We start from the raw sequence: 13401 nt of genomic DNA, 5'->3' as shown, positions 1-13401 counted from the left end.
ATGAAATCTATTACATGTATGTCTCCAAGTAATTTCTTCCTACGCCCTTTTCTTGATAAAAATACAAAATCTGTCTTTTGTATTTTATGCTATTTAATTCTAGACTATAGTTTGTTTTTATTTTTGAAAAACATAGAAGTATATTATACTGAAAAAGCATTATATCATGTATGTAGGTAATTAAGTTACGAGCTAATGCCCCCGACAAATCGAATTAATTTAATACCATTACCGGGGTAGCGGGGTAGACGATCTTGCGGCTTCCTTTCTGTATCGTCGGAAATCGCTCGGTTTTCACGTGTCGTCAGTTTTCATTAAGTTATCCTGACCGCGTGAGTGAAACTGCGCCGCACTCAGAACAGGCAGAAATGGGGAAAGACGACGCCGAGACCGTAGCCCTGAAGAAGGAATTGGAGGACCTCATCAACAAGTGCAAGGTTTAAGCGGTTTCTGCAGGAGTTTATGACATTACCTTATAATATATTACAATTACGCGTAAGCCCTATGAGGGTATTTCTTGCAAGCTTGCCTTTAATCTTCCATTTACTCGTCCCATCCGCTAGGAAGAACAAAAAAAGCAGCAGGATACAACGTTAGAGGAGGCGTGCAGCGGAGTCGCGGATGCTCCGAAAGTTCGGCTGTCGACCAAGAAGTTGCTGAAGGGGCATATCAATAAAGTCAACTCGGTGCACTTTAGCGGCGACAGTCGGTCAGTTTCGTCAGCATTACTTCCTTGATTGCCAGCCGTTAAATACGTTTCTTGTATACTTCTTGCGCACTATTATTTTTCAATGGTCGACGTAGCAATAATCTTCGAAGTTTGTCTCGAAAATCCCTTGTAAGCTCTTGTATTTGAGACTAACAGCAAAGCAAATTTTCAGGCATTGCGTGACCGGATCGTTGGACGGAAAGCTGATCATCTGGGACTCGTGGACCGGCAACAAAGTGCAGGTCATCCCGTTACGTTCGGCCTGGGTGATGTCCGTGGCTTTCGCACCGTCCGGCAATTTTGTTGCGTGCGGCGGCATGGACAATATGTGCACCGTTTATGATGTGAACAATCGCGACGCCACGGGGTCGGCCAAGATTGTGAGGGAGTTACTGGGTTACGAGGGGTTCCTGTCGTCCTGCAGGTTCCTCGACGATAACAAGATCATTACTGGATCCGGTGACATGAAAATGTACGTAGTTTTGAACAAGTAAGCGAGGAACAATGTTTCGCAGGTAATTATAAACATTCAGTACGTTATCTTAGTTGCATATGGGACCTGGAGGCCAACAAGAAAACAGCAGACTTTGCGGCGCACGCGGGTGACGTGGTGAGCATCAGTTTGTCCCCCGACGGCAATACTTACGTCACCGGCTCGGTCGACAAAACTTGCAAACTGTGGGACTTGCGGGAAGAGAAAGCCAAGCAGACGTTCTTCGGCCACGACGCTGACGTGAATTCGGTTTGCGTAAGTTTTTATCGTTCTTCGAGGTATCTCGTACGTTCGCAGTTGCGCGGATTTATTCGAGACACTTCGCGCTCCTGGCTGATCCTGCATTCAAGTCGTCGCTTCGTTTCCGTAGTATCATCCCTCCGGGCAAGGCTTCGTAACAGCGTCCGAAGACAAGACGGCGAGACTGTGGGACTTGAGATCCGATCAGCAGTTAGCCACGTTCAAGCCGCCAAACTCGAATCCCGGATTTACATCATGCGGCTTGTCCCTGAGTGGCAGATTCATATTCTGCGGCAGTGACAATAATTACATTCACATATGGGATACATTGAAAAACCAACACAACGGTGAGTCCACCTGATTTGCCGCGGCAGAACGCCGCGTTACGCGAAATTACAATTAACAAAGTATGTGTATCTTCGAATCTCGCTATCGATTTTAACAGTTTTAAAAAGATGATGATTTTTACATAAACTCATTAATTAATACCAAATGAGTGTTTGCTCGCTTGTTTCAAGGTGTCATGTCGGGCCACGAGAATAGAGTGACGTCGCTCAGCGTCACTGGAAACGGGATGGCGATTGCCAGCTGCTCCTGGGATCAGTACGTTCGAATTTGGGTGTAAACGCAGCACACGCGAAAACTATCTGAAGTAATCGATAAGAAAACTGTATAAAATAATATGTTATTAACAATAGTATATACTGATGTTGAAAGATTGTTTCTTTTTCTGTACAATTTGTAGCGCTGCCCTTAATTAAATTTTTATCGAAAGCTGCTGCATTCAGCACATGATTATGGCATAATTGAGACTTTGCGAAACTCGCAATTTACATTCACTACCTATATAACCAATAAGGTATATAACTTTCGTATCGATATTAATATTATCGATCGATCTAAATCCTAAAATCCCGTTGGAAAATAAATCTCCGTTTTATCAAAATAATTAAATGTGATTTGGTGTTTCTTTTTTTTTTACCGCTAGTGTGTTATCAATGTTTCAACGATCTTACGATCATAACAACATAAATGACTGCGACGTGTAATGCGCGATGCGATGTATAAAAGCTGCAGTAAATAAATTACCTCACGAAACCTCCCTCGTGAAACGTCGTGCAAAAATATTCGTCAAACACGCTTTTGGTGTCGGTGGTAATGCGAGCTGCATTTGCGTCGTTTATTTCTACAACATAGACATATTTATTACACGGTTTCTTTCTATCAGTATTGCGCGTGGAAGTGCGTTAAAAAAATTGCGTCGTGTCTCGTGAGATTTACTCGCTAATATAATATCTAGATCTAGAGATTTGGTATATTGATTAGGCGTGAAGCGCGGGCGTCGAAAATACTGCGTTCTCTTCGCACAGACAACAGAATCAGAATCGTCGCCGTGACGTAATATTCATAATACGCTATTGAGTTTTCGTGAGCATCAACCTAGGCCAGTCCTAGCGACGAATATGCGTGACACGCGTACGTTTTGAAAACATTTAAACTTATCCACTAATGAAATTCTTTGTCAGTGCGTCACAGAATTCTCATTGCTACCCAGCGAATCCTCCCCAAGAATCTTTCTGCTTACAGTCCGCGTGAATGTTTTTTTACATAAATAAACTAATACTATTACACAGAGAGTTACTTGTATATTGTACACAGTGAACGTTAAAAGGTAACTAAAACCCTCGATTAATATAATGCCTAAGCACGCAAGGTAACGGTGGAATTCTGACGGTCCTCACGGAAGTCCTTAAACAGCTAAACGGATATCGGGAAACTTGCGCGGAGCCTAACATAAATATACAACGCGGAATTTCGACGGAATTGAAACATCAATCTCGAGTGTCTCTTACCACAGTTGCGTTAAATGATCGACACGTCGTATGTACAATCACTCACGGTCTGTTATTGAAGACTCGCACATGCTTCGCACGCAGGCAGACGTGATGAGGAAACTGAGTTCATTGAAAACACTTTTGAAACAACGGTACAGACTTAAAATCCGTCCAGATGAACGAGCAGAGCAACGATCACCGTGGCGCCAGCCTCTTTGGTGGCCCACTTGCTGGACTCGCAGTGGAGATCGGTGCCATCCTTGTCACCGGGACTGATCGTATACGAACCGGGTCTCACTAGCAGTTGAAACGCGGTTGAAGCGTTCAGTTTCTTATTCGACTGCGTGTCGATATACCTGCAAAGTTCGAAGTTGCAACATCTAGTAAAGATGCAAACGCACATTACTTTCGAGACGTTACTCACGGATATTTTCTGGTAAATTCATCGGACGCCGCGTACTTGATGCTGGGCGAAAACGACACCTGCGGATTTTGATCCTCGCTCTTTGTACCCGCTGTCAAGTTGCTCACGTCTAGTTGCTCTTTGGTCATTAGTTCTCCTCTATCCAGGATCAATCTGAATGCATAATACACGCGGTATAACTGATGAGAGAAGAGTACAACAATCTCAAAAAACAACAACTAGTTTTCGAGATCAATATTTACCTTATCGCGTCGAGGCGTATACCATAGAACGCGACGTGCCACTTGTCCGTCGTGCTCTGCGGGATCTGATTGGCGTTGATGTTCTGTTTCAACGGGAACCTCACCCAGCCGACCGGTATCGCGAATTCTGCTGGCGGCTCGCCCTTCTTGCACGTCGCGTTATCACCGTCCAACTTATAACACGTGCTGCAGTAGCACAGCATCTCATCAGTGGAAAAGAACTCGTCCGGCAGAACGAGCGACTTCTTCAGCTGCATGCATGCTTTCAAGTAGTCGCATTTGCGCGACGACGCGACCACCGGGGGACCGAGAGGAGTGGACGGCAACAATGACGGCATCAGTGACACGGAGGACGCATTGTACACGGCGTCTCGTAGATTCGCCGTCGTGTTCTGGCTCGGAAGTACATTGCCGTTGAAGGAGTTGTCGCGGATCGGCGCGACGTTCTCCCGGGCAGCGTAGGACCGTGACTCGTGGAAGCCGGAGCAGGCGTTGTTAGGAAGATCCGCACCCGCGCCCGCGGTCATGTTGTTCGCGGACAAATTGTTCTGCTGAGCGCTGCTTACATTATTTGCCTGACTATTGGACGCTATGCTTTCGTTAATCGCGTTGTTGGCGTTCGACGCGGTGATCGCCGCGTTCAGACTGGTCATGTTACTGGCGCTGGCCACCATGCCTTTCTGTATATTAATGTTCGTCGCATTGTTAATCTCTACATTTGTACACTCGTTCCTAATACTTAAGACGCTCGCGAGAGCACGATTTTCCACGTCGAGATTAGATTCGCTCTCGAGGTTGTTCTCGGGTTGATTGTTCGACGGTGGTGCCGCTTTGTCCAAGTACAGTCTGTTCTTGGCGCTTCGCGCGTCGTTGCTCAACTCCGACTCCGAATCTGAATTATTACTGTCGATGCTCGATGCCTTGTTCCCTATACCGTTCGTCAGATTCGCGCTGTTGTTGCTGGAGTAAGACGAGTACTCGACGAGATTACCGTCTCTGGTATTCGAACTGCATTGGCTCGGCACGCTCGGGGACGTCGAAGACGGAGAGAGATCCGACGAAACGGTTGCCATCGCGTTCTCCTTTTCGTGACACTCCAAGTCGGCTTTCTCTCGCGAGTTCTCCACATCCTCCGCTTCCGCGCTCGCACATTGTTCAATAGGCGCGACGAGCGCATTATCAATGGCGACATTGGTGTAAGAGGACTCTTCGTTCACCCGCACGATGGATACTTGCTCGCATTGGCCGTACAAGTCGATCACCGCGAATACGTACGGTGGCAAATCGGTCGCGGCCACGCCTTGGTCCACGCCGTTGATGAACAAATGCAGTCGGCTGTCCTCGTCAATGAGTAAACTCACGGTAGAGTTGTACTGAAGATTCTCCAGGTCAGCACCGTATCTTGTTTTCACTCTTGTACCATTTTGGAATATCCAATCGCTGCAGATGATCCACGAGTGCCTCTTGAAGGCCAGTGCTGTCAGAGGGAAACTCGCCTGCTTCTCCGGCGATATGCAGGAAACACCGCAGAGAATATTCGATACCCAGCGTTCGTTCAGCTTCTCTATTCTCACTTGGAACGGCTTGCCCTTTATCAACGGGCGACTAGACATCACTACACCCTGGTTATAACTAGCCACCCGCCTGGCGATCGTCTTTGTGTCCAGTTGAATGTTTCTGCCATGATTCTCATGGAACTCGTAGTTGCAATCTCCATCGACGACCACGGTGGCGAGGGGGGGCTGTGTCGGCGTGAGCGTCGCCTCGTTCATCAGCTTCCCCTCCGACACGTCGATAGACGTGTCCATTCCTGCGTCGTTTCTCGGCGGGACTGGATCCAGCAGGAGCTCCAGGGAATCTTGCAGCCTCAAACTAGCATTGGGAGATATTGCGGGATTCTGCTGCTTACTGCTGGTGATGTTCACAGCCACGGTACTGCCGAAGAGCTCTATCACCGCGTACACCATCTCCGGCACGTCGGACGCCGCTACGCCCATATCCTCACCGTTCACGTAGAACTTTAGGTTGCCCTCGTGGGTGCGCCTCACGCCAATCTTGTCGCCCACCCGCAACCAATCCAGACTCGTGCAGTAGTTAGTGGCCAACGCGTAACCGATATGTCTCACCTCATTGCCCGTCAGGTACCAAGCGTCGCTGGGAATTGACGTCATGCCAGGCACGAGATTCATCATAGTCAGCCAGTTGCCCGTCTCGTTGCTCAGGACACCAATCTTCAAGCAGCCGCTCCACTCGCGGGCCACTTCCTGAATAGCGATCTCGAACAGCTCGTTATTCTCCAGCGCGTCCTCGCTCAGCAGCACGGCATTGTTGTACTCCCGACACCTGGCCGCCACCGTTCTATCAGTGTTTAGTTGAATATTCAGTCCGACCGACTCGTGGAACTTGTGCAAGATCTCCGTTTGCACTTGAGGTTGGATCACCGACGTCGGCTGTTGACTGATGCTGTTCTCCGATGGCAAATACTGTTGCGTCAGGGCATCCCTGCGCTCCGGCAGCACGATTGTCACCTGAAAGCAATTGTTTAGAATCACCGAACGCTAAAATACACGATTGCGCCTGTCGGGTAAGCACACCTTACCTGTGCACATTGGCCATACAGATCGATCACTGGATAAACGTTTGACGGTAAATCCGTGCAGGCAGGCCCCTGATCCACCCCATCCAAGAAGTAGTGCAACGAAGAATCGGCACAACGCATCATTCCGATCCGATTGCCCTCCATCAATTTATCCAGGTCGCAGGCATAATTATTACGTACTGTTACTCCGTCACGCATCACCGTCGACCCGGACAGCATCCACGTGTCGTGATCGATGTCCGTCATGGTTGACGGAAATTCCAACTCGTCAGGTTTTATCACAGTCACTCCTGCAAACGATTTCATCATTGGTGGATCGTAGAAAATTGCATTATATTTATAATAAGTCACGTGCGTACGTAGTAATAATCACCTGCTTCAATAGCACCCGACCATCTGGAGACCATTTTATCTATCACCACCTCGAACATCTCACCGTCGCGTAGCGCACGATTCGCAATCACGATAGCTTCGTTGAACTCTCCGAGAGCTCGCGGCCTGGACGCCGTTAAGCCGTTATTCGTGATCCTCGCGTTTTTCCCGTGAACATGATGAAATCTCAGATCGCTGTTAACAGAATCGCGCCATTATCCGCGCGTGAGCCGACGACGAAATGGTAATTGCCAGAATTTAATTATTTTTTTATTATTAGAGGAGAATCCCCTATTATGAGATATGCTCCTAATATGAGATAATGGGGTTTCTGCTAAACTATTGAGTACCATCTGTTAGTTCCACCATGAACTCATTACTCTTGGTGTAAAATGTATTTAGTGAAAAATTCATTGTTCGTTATTGCGTTTAGCCTTTGCAAGAAAAGGTTTGTGAAATTGTGAACATGTCAAAGGAACTTGAGGTAGGTCTTTAAACCTTGTTTATTATATAATAAAGAAATGGTTGGCAATAAATTCAGTATGCAATGATAAAGTAGAATCGTAGTAACAGGAAAATACGCAATTTGTTGAATTACTTAATTGTAGAGGTTAGATTTCATGATCGCGGAACCGCTAAGCGTGTGGCTCGTATAATGAGACATTCAGGGTACTCTTAATATGAGATAATTATTGCTCGAATATGAAGATTATGTAGTATAATAAAAAAAAAGAAAATACTACTTAAGGTTAAAGAAAAGTTAATACGAATTTATATTACGAATTTTTGTGTATTTAATTTTTATAGAATCTGATTATGGAGGTTAGAGGAACGAGGAAGCATCGACAGTGGAATCGTGAAGATTTGGCGAAGGCTGTGGTAGCACAGTATTTTTATAAAACTATCTAATGAAGTTTTTTAATTGCAATACTGATGTATTTTGCACTTTTAACACCGATTTCTCGAGGTATCTTATATTAGGAGCACACTTTCTCGATCCTGCGTAAAGCTCTTTTTTCAAATTTTTTTAATTTTCAGAAAAAATAATATTTATATTAGATTTTTCATTTCACCAACCTAAAGCTTATTAAATTCTCTTCAAGATAACGTATTAAATTTTTAAATTCTGCCTATAGATTTCCTTACATTCGGCAAAATCGATATGGTATCTCATAATCGGGGACTTTCCTCTATTATTTATTAATTATTAATTATTAAGAATGCGTACCTGTACAATGTTGTGTTGCTAAAACTTGAATTGTTCGTGGTCGGGCTATAAAAGTCTACATTGTCAACTATAGTGGCTTGGGCGGCCTGTCCATAGAGATCAATCACGCCGTAAACCTTCTCGGGTACGTTCATCGCAGCTACCCCTTGATCGGCGCCGTTCACGTAGAAGTGCAGCGTCGCATTGTCTTTCCTCATTACGCCCACGCGATCGCCAATCTGCAGCCGATCCAGATTCTGGCCGTACTGATCAATCATGGTGGTGCCGTTGTGCATGACACCGTTCCCCGTCATCATCCATGTGCCGGATCTGCAAGCGATATGAGCCACCTTCGAGCAATAACATCAGCGAATAAACTTACCGCACGGCGGTCCACATTGATTGATTGCGAGTAATCGTGATAAAACGCTGAAGCTCAGATGTCACTTACCTAACGTTCGTCATGGTAAAGGGGAATTCCAGTTCCGTCGGGGAATGTGTGGTAACGCCAATCTCGATAGAGCCAGCCCACTTCGTGACCATTTTGTCCAGCCTCACCTCGAACAGCTCGTTGGGCTTCAACGGTCTTGAAGTTAACACGACGCCGTTGTTAAAATCATCTATGGCGCTGCAAAAGGATTTTTTATATTTTGTGTTAAAAAAAGCTCCTTCTGCGAATACGGGAGGCTTGCCGTTAATGTAAGAAGAACGTCCTCGCTTACTTGGGTCTATGCGCTGTACGTCCATTGTTGATCACATCAGCGTGTGTGCCACAACAGGGATGAAACATCAGTCTATCAGGCTCTTCCTCTCCAGGTTCTACAAAGCGTACACATGTTTTAGCATTAACGTGCTTAAATATCGCAAGATCATGCGTGCAATTTTATATATTCAATGGATTATGCAAATATTGGAATCTTCGGCTTCCGATAAGATTTATAGAGGAGGGAAACGAAATATATGTATTATTACCTTCATTGTCTAGACCTTGCAGCTGCATGGTGTTCCTCCTAGTAACGAGATTTTGCTCCTCTCTCTCGTCACGATCGACAATAGTCACTTTAACAGTCATTCCGTAAAGATCTATCACACCCCATACGCCGGCGGGTATTTTAGCAGCAACACCTTGGTCCAACCCATTTATTATGTAGTGGAGATCTCCATTAGTCTGCCGAATCATCCCTACACGGTCGCCCACCTAAGAAATCACGCAACAAGGAAGTAATCGTGAGTTTGAAGAGCGGAAGGAGAGTTTGAACGCCGATTTAACATGGCAATTTCGGTCTTATCGTATTACCCGCAATTCGTCCAAGTTAAATTCTCCGTACTCCCGTTGCGTGCCTTTGCCGTTTGTTAGGATACCACAGCCGGACATCATCGTCGTGCCGGAGCGCATATTGGTCATCGTCGCCGGAAATTCTAGTGCTGTAGGGCTGTGAGTGGTAACGCCAACTTCTATGCTCCCCGACCACTTGGCAAGCAGCCTGTCTATTCGTATCTATGAATAATTTGGTTTTATATGATTTAGATTTATACGAAGTAGAGTATCATGAAAAATCACAAGCAGGAAAAGCCAGTTGGTCCAGCTGTTGCGATTAAAATTTTTTTTTTGATAGGTAATATTTTAATAAGTAATATAAATTTTATATGTATATTTGAATACTTGCTTCGAATAATTCATTATCTCGTAGCTGTCTATGGGTCATCACAACACCGTTGTTAAATTCATCGAGCGGCCTCCGCCTCTCGGCGGTCCTGGCGTTGTTGGACAGTTTGACCAATGAGCCTCCTCTCTCATGAAACCTCAGTCTATCTTGCCGTATGGCAGCGGGGGTTGGGTTTTTCGGTAGATTAACATTTACATTGACGCTTAAATTAACGTTTAAGTTAGTGACTAGACTCGCTGTTGAGGAACTCGAGGTTTCCCCCATAGCAAAATCGTTATTGATCTCGGCTTCACTTTCTTTCGGTGCACTATTATGCGTATCGGGAAGCCTGGGAGGAGCTATGCTGACTTGCGAACAGTCGCCGTACACGTCTACAACGGCAAAAACACGCTCCGGAATGTTGCTGACGGCAACGCCCTGCGATACGCCATTGATGTGGAATACCAGCTCATGCTACAACGTCATGAACAAAAATCATCGTTAGTCATTGTCTCAAGTATTGAATGCACGTTAATGAATGCATCGTATGTTACATTGGACGTCCGCATTACTCCTAAGGTGCTCCCCTGGCCCAGATCGTTGAGATCCATAGCGTACATCTCTACGATCTGGACTCCGTCGTAAAATATGCAAGAGCCGCTCATAATCCAGGACCCATGACGCAGGTTTATGGCACTTGATGGTATTTCCATGGTCTCCGGATCGCACTCCGTTACTCCAATTTCCACATTGCCGCTCCATGGTATCATCTGCATATTAATATACGTATTACAGTAATAAGAGAAGAGAAAGGCACAATACAATGCATGACAATACTTATAATGCCAAGTAGAGATAGTAAATTATTATTTATGTAATAAATTATTATTAAATCTTATTTTGTGCGAGAGCCGAATGTATCCACTACATTTGCACATACACCCAATGAGCATGACTTATATCCAACGATTCCTTTGTGATCTCTAAGTACATCTTTTCCTTATGAAATCATACTGTTTCAGAAGTTTTGTGCTCGGACCAAAAACTTGGCAAATTACATGTCACAAAGCATTCTCGTGAACCCGGACACACACCAGGTAGCAATAACCAACTGTCCCTACTCGTACCATATTCGTCTGAGAAATTAAATTGCAATAGAAATGTCACAAGCGCGAGCTGTCATGGTCCAAATACACACGACACATCCGCTTATTGACAAACACAGCGCACGTGACGTGGGCATTCCGGACTGACTTCGCGATTACTTCGCGTCGGAATGTACAAATAATTCTTATTCATCAATCTAGGCTGAAATAGGGATTTGACAAATGCGGCAGCGGCACGTTACGGTCGCGGGTCGCACATGCGGCCGAGCCCGTTCCGGGGGACGAGCGTCCGTGTGCGCGCGTGTATGTACGTGTACCTTCTTGTCGATGATGATCTCGAACAGCTCGTCATCCTGGAGCGGCTTCGCGCTGAACACCAGGCCGTCCTCGAACTCGGACAGGTTGCGCGTGGCGGTGCAGTTGTTGTTGCTGAGGGTGACACGGCGACCGCATCGCCGATGGAACATGTCGAACCGCGCTGGTCACCGCGTCCGTCGTGCCGTGCGGGGCCACGGTCGACATCACAGTCGGCAACTCGGCATACCAGCGCGCCGCGCCGCCGCGCCGTCGCCGACGCATCGCCGCCCTTCGCCCTTCACCGCGCGACGCCCGTGCAAGTGCACGCGCGGTTCCGCGGCTGTCTGCCCGTTCTGCACTCACCCCGCGCTCGTGAAGCGGAATGCATACGGAAATTCAGGTCGCGGCGGAAAAAAGAGGGAAGGAAGTCGGAAATGTGAATATCACGGTCGACACAGCCGAAATTTGGCTACTGCGGTAACGTTGCACGCTGCACTTTCTGCACTTGATATGAAATAGATGAAATTAATTGGTACCGCGGTTGCACTTTGGTTTCTGGGGGTCGATTGTGTATCATATTACTTGGGTGAAAATTACAGAAGTGAGCAAATTTACTAGATGTTGACCAATGAAATTATAAATATTCTAGTAAATTTGCTCACTTCTGTAATTTTCACCCAAGTAATATGATACACAATCGACCCCCTGCTCTCCCTCGCGAGTTTTTCTCGCTGCTTCTTGCTAGATTCTAGAGTGTGAACTTATTTCGAGCGCGGAAAACTTAATGTAGATCCGCAATCTTGGAATTCGAAAGAAATTAAGTGATTTTTAGCAGTGCGGTAAGTTTTACTTGTGTTTCGGCCCGATGGTATAATTTAAATTGATCGTAAATTGCACCGCGCAAAGATTTATTTCGTGCGCATCACGCAGTAGGTCAGTTGGATAAATTGGAGCAGGACAAAATAAATAAAAATTGATATAATGATCTTTTGGGAGTATTCAATACTTTGTATAACAATTAATCTCGCACTTACGCTCCTGACAAGATGGTGATTGAAGCAAGAAACTCGTTCAACTTAGATGGTAATAGAAGGAATTACAGTTACCTACGTATTATTTTTGGTTCGGCTGAAAACAATAAATGTTATATTAACACGTTCCGTACCAGATCGATTTTCGGTGACTTTCCGTTTTTCACGCCACGTGGTATATGCGCTCCACGTTATCGAGAATAACAATTTTGATTATATAAAGTTTGAACAAAAAAGAAGATCGAAAAACTAATCGTTACGCGTGGGGCGTGGACAACTCACGGCATGATAATTGCACTATATACATGATATTTACACATCAATATATGTTTTTACAAAATATTTTATGAAAACTTCTCATTTAATAGTGAAAATTTCAAATGGCTCAAACGGAAAGTTCAGAATGGAGCGTATACGACCCACGTGGAAAGTATTAAGAGCTAATTTCAGTACGACACTTTAAAAAAATCGAATTTTTGTATATCGAAAATATATACAGGTTGTTTCTTATTATCTATCGCCCACTAAGAACATAGCGTTATTCCTTATCGAAAATTGAGTCAAAGAGTCTTGAACAATTTTTCTCTGCGATGCTTAATGAAAGAGGTATTCTTAAGGAAATAAAATAAAAATGTGTTAGTAATGTGCGTGAGTGCACACTACCCGGCGCGCGACTCACAGATAAATATACTTCTAAAAGACGACGCTGATTTACTTAAGAATATCTCTTTCATTAAGGGGATGCTGGAGTTGCTAGTGAACTATTTTTTCACTATAGCGATGGTAATTGCAGTTTCGAAAATTCTCTTTATTGCTTGTGCAGAATAAAAAATCCTTTTCCACAAATGAAGTATAGATAGAAAGTCCGCTCTACAGGACTTTATATTCAAAATGGAAAAAAGTTAAAAACTTGCATGTTTTTTAACTTTTTTCCATTTTGAATATAAAGTCCTGTAGAGCGGACTTTCTATCTATACTTCATTTGTGGAAAAGGATTTTTTATTCTGCACAAGCAATAAAGAGAATTTTCGAAACCGCAATTACCATCGCTATAGTGAAAAAATAGTTCACTAGCAACTCCAGCATCCCCTTAAACATTGTAGAGAAAAATAGTTCAAGACTTTTCGATACAACTTTCCACAAGGAAATAACGAAATTGGAATTTCCAAAATTTAACAATACATTAACAACAATAAATAC

General features: G+C 44.8%; 2 protein-coding genes across 2 annotated transcripts; one reads left to right on the top strand and one right to left on the bottom strand.

Annotated features, from left to right (window-relative positions):
* The first annotated feature begins 368 nt into the window (after positions 1–368).
* LOC105275620 (guanine nucleotide-binding protein subunit beta-2) lies at positions 369–2391 on the top strand. The gene is made up of 6 exons (XM_011332577.3): positions 369–437; positions 564–709; positions 882–1181; positions 1256–1457; positions 1573–1789; positions 1961–2391. Exons 1-6 carry the CDS (start codon positions 369–371, stop codon positions 2065–2067), a joined length of 1041 nt encoding a protein of 346 aa, XP_011330879.1. The 3' UTR covers positions 2068–2391.
* A 200-nt stretch (positions 2392–2591) lies between these two features.
* Positions 2592–11431, bottom strand: LOC105275619 (neuralized-like protein 4). The gene is made up of 13 exons (XM_011332576.3): positions 11191–11431; positions 10322–10537; positions 9789–10241; positions 9419–9619; positions 9094–9319; positions 8844–8940; positions 8573–8749; positions 8143–8451; positions 6916–7109; positions 6543–6832; positions 3944–6471; positions 3702–3854; positions 2592–3633 (listed from the first exon to the last, which is right to left on the bottom strand). The coding sequence occupies exons 1-13, from the start codon at positions 11338–11340 to the stop codon at positions 3438–3440; spliced, it is 5190 nt and encodes a 1729-aa protein (XP_011330878.1). The 5' UTR covers positions 11341–11431; the 3' UTR covers positions 2592–3437.
* Between the last annotated feature and the right edge of the window lie 1970 nt (positions 11432–13401).

The sequence above is a fragment of the Ooceraea biroi genome, chromosome 8 (genome assembly GCF_003672135.1).
Source record: "Ooceraea biroi isolate clonal line C1 chromosome 8, Obir_v5.4, whole genome shotgun sequence".
Classification (NCBI taxonomy): domain Eukaryota; kingdom Metazoa; phylum Arthropoda; class Insecta; order Hymenoptera; family Formicidae; genus Ooceraea; species Ooceraea biroi.
Note: the sequence above shows the minus strand (reverse complement) of the source record. Positions and strands in the feature narration are given on the sequence as shown.

Coding starts and splice junctions, on each gene's coding strand:
- LOC105275620 (XM_011332577.3), top strand. CDS start 369: ATGGGGAAAGACGACGCCGAGACCGTAGCCCTGAAGAAGGAATTGGAG. Junction 438..563: donor ACCTCATCAACAAGTGCAAG/GTTTAAGCGGTT, acceptor CCCATCCGCTAG/GAAGAACAAAAAAAGCAGCA. Junction 1,790..1,960: donor ATTGAAAAACCAACACAACG/GTGAGTCCACCT, acceptor GCTTGTTTCAAG/GTGTCATGTCGGGCCACGAG.
- LOC105275619 (XM_011332576.3), bottom strand. CDS start 11,340: ATGTTCCATCGGCGATGCGGTCGCCGTGTCACCCTCAGCAACAACAAC. Junction 8,750..8,843: donor CGTACAGCGCATAGACCCAA/GTAAGCGAGGAC, acceptor ATCCTTTTGCAG/CGCCATAGATGATTTTAACA. Junction 3,855..3,943: donor ATACGCCTCGACGCGATAAG/GTAAATATTGAT, acceptor TTATGCATTCAG/ATTGATCCTGGATAGAGGAG.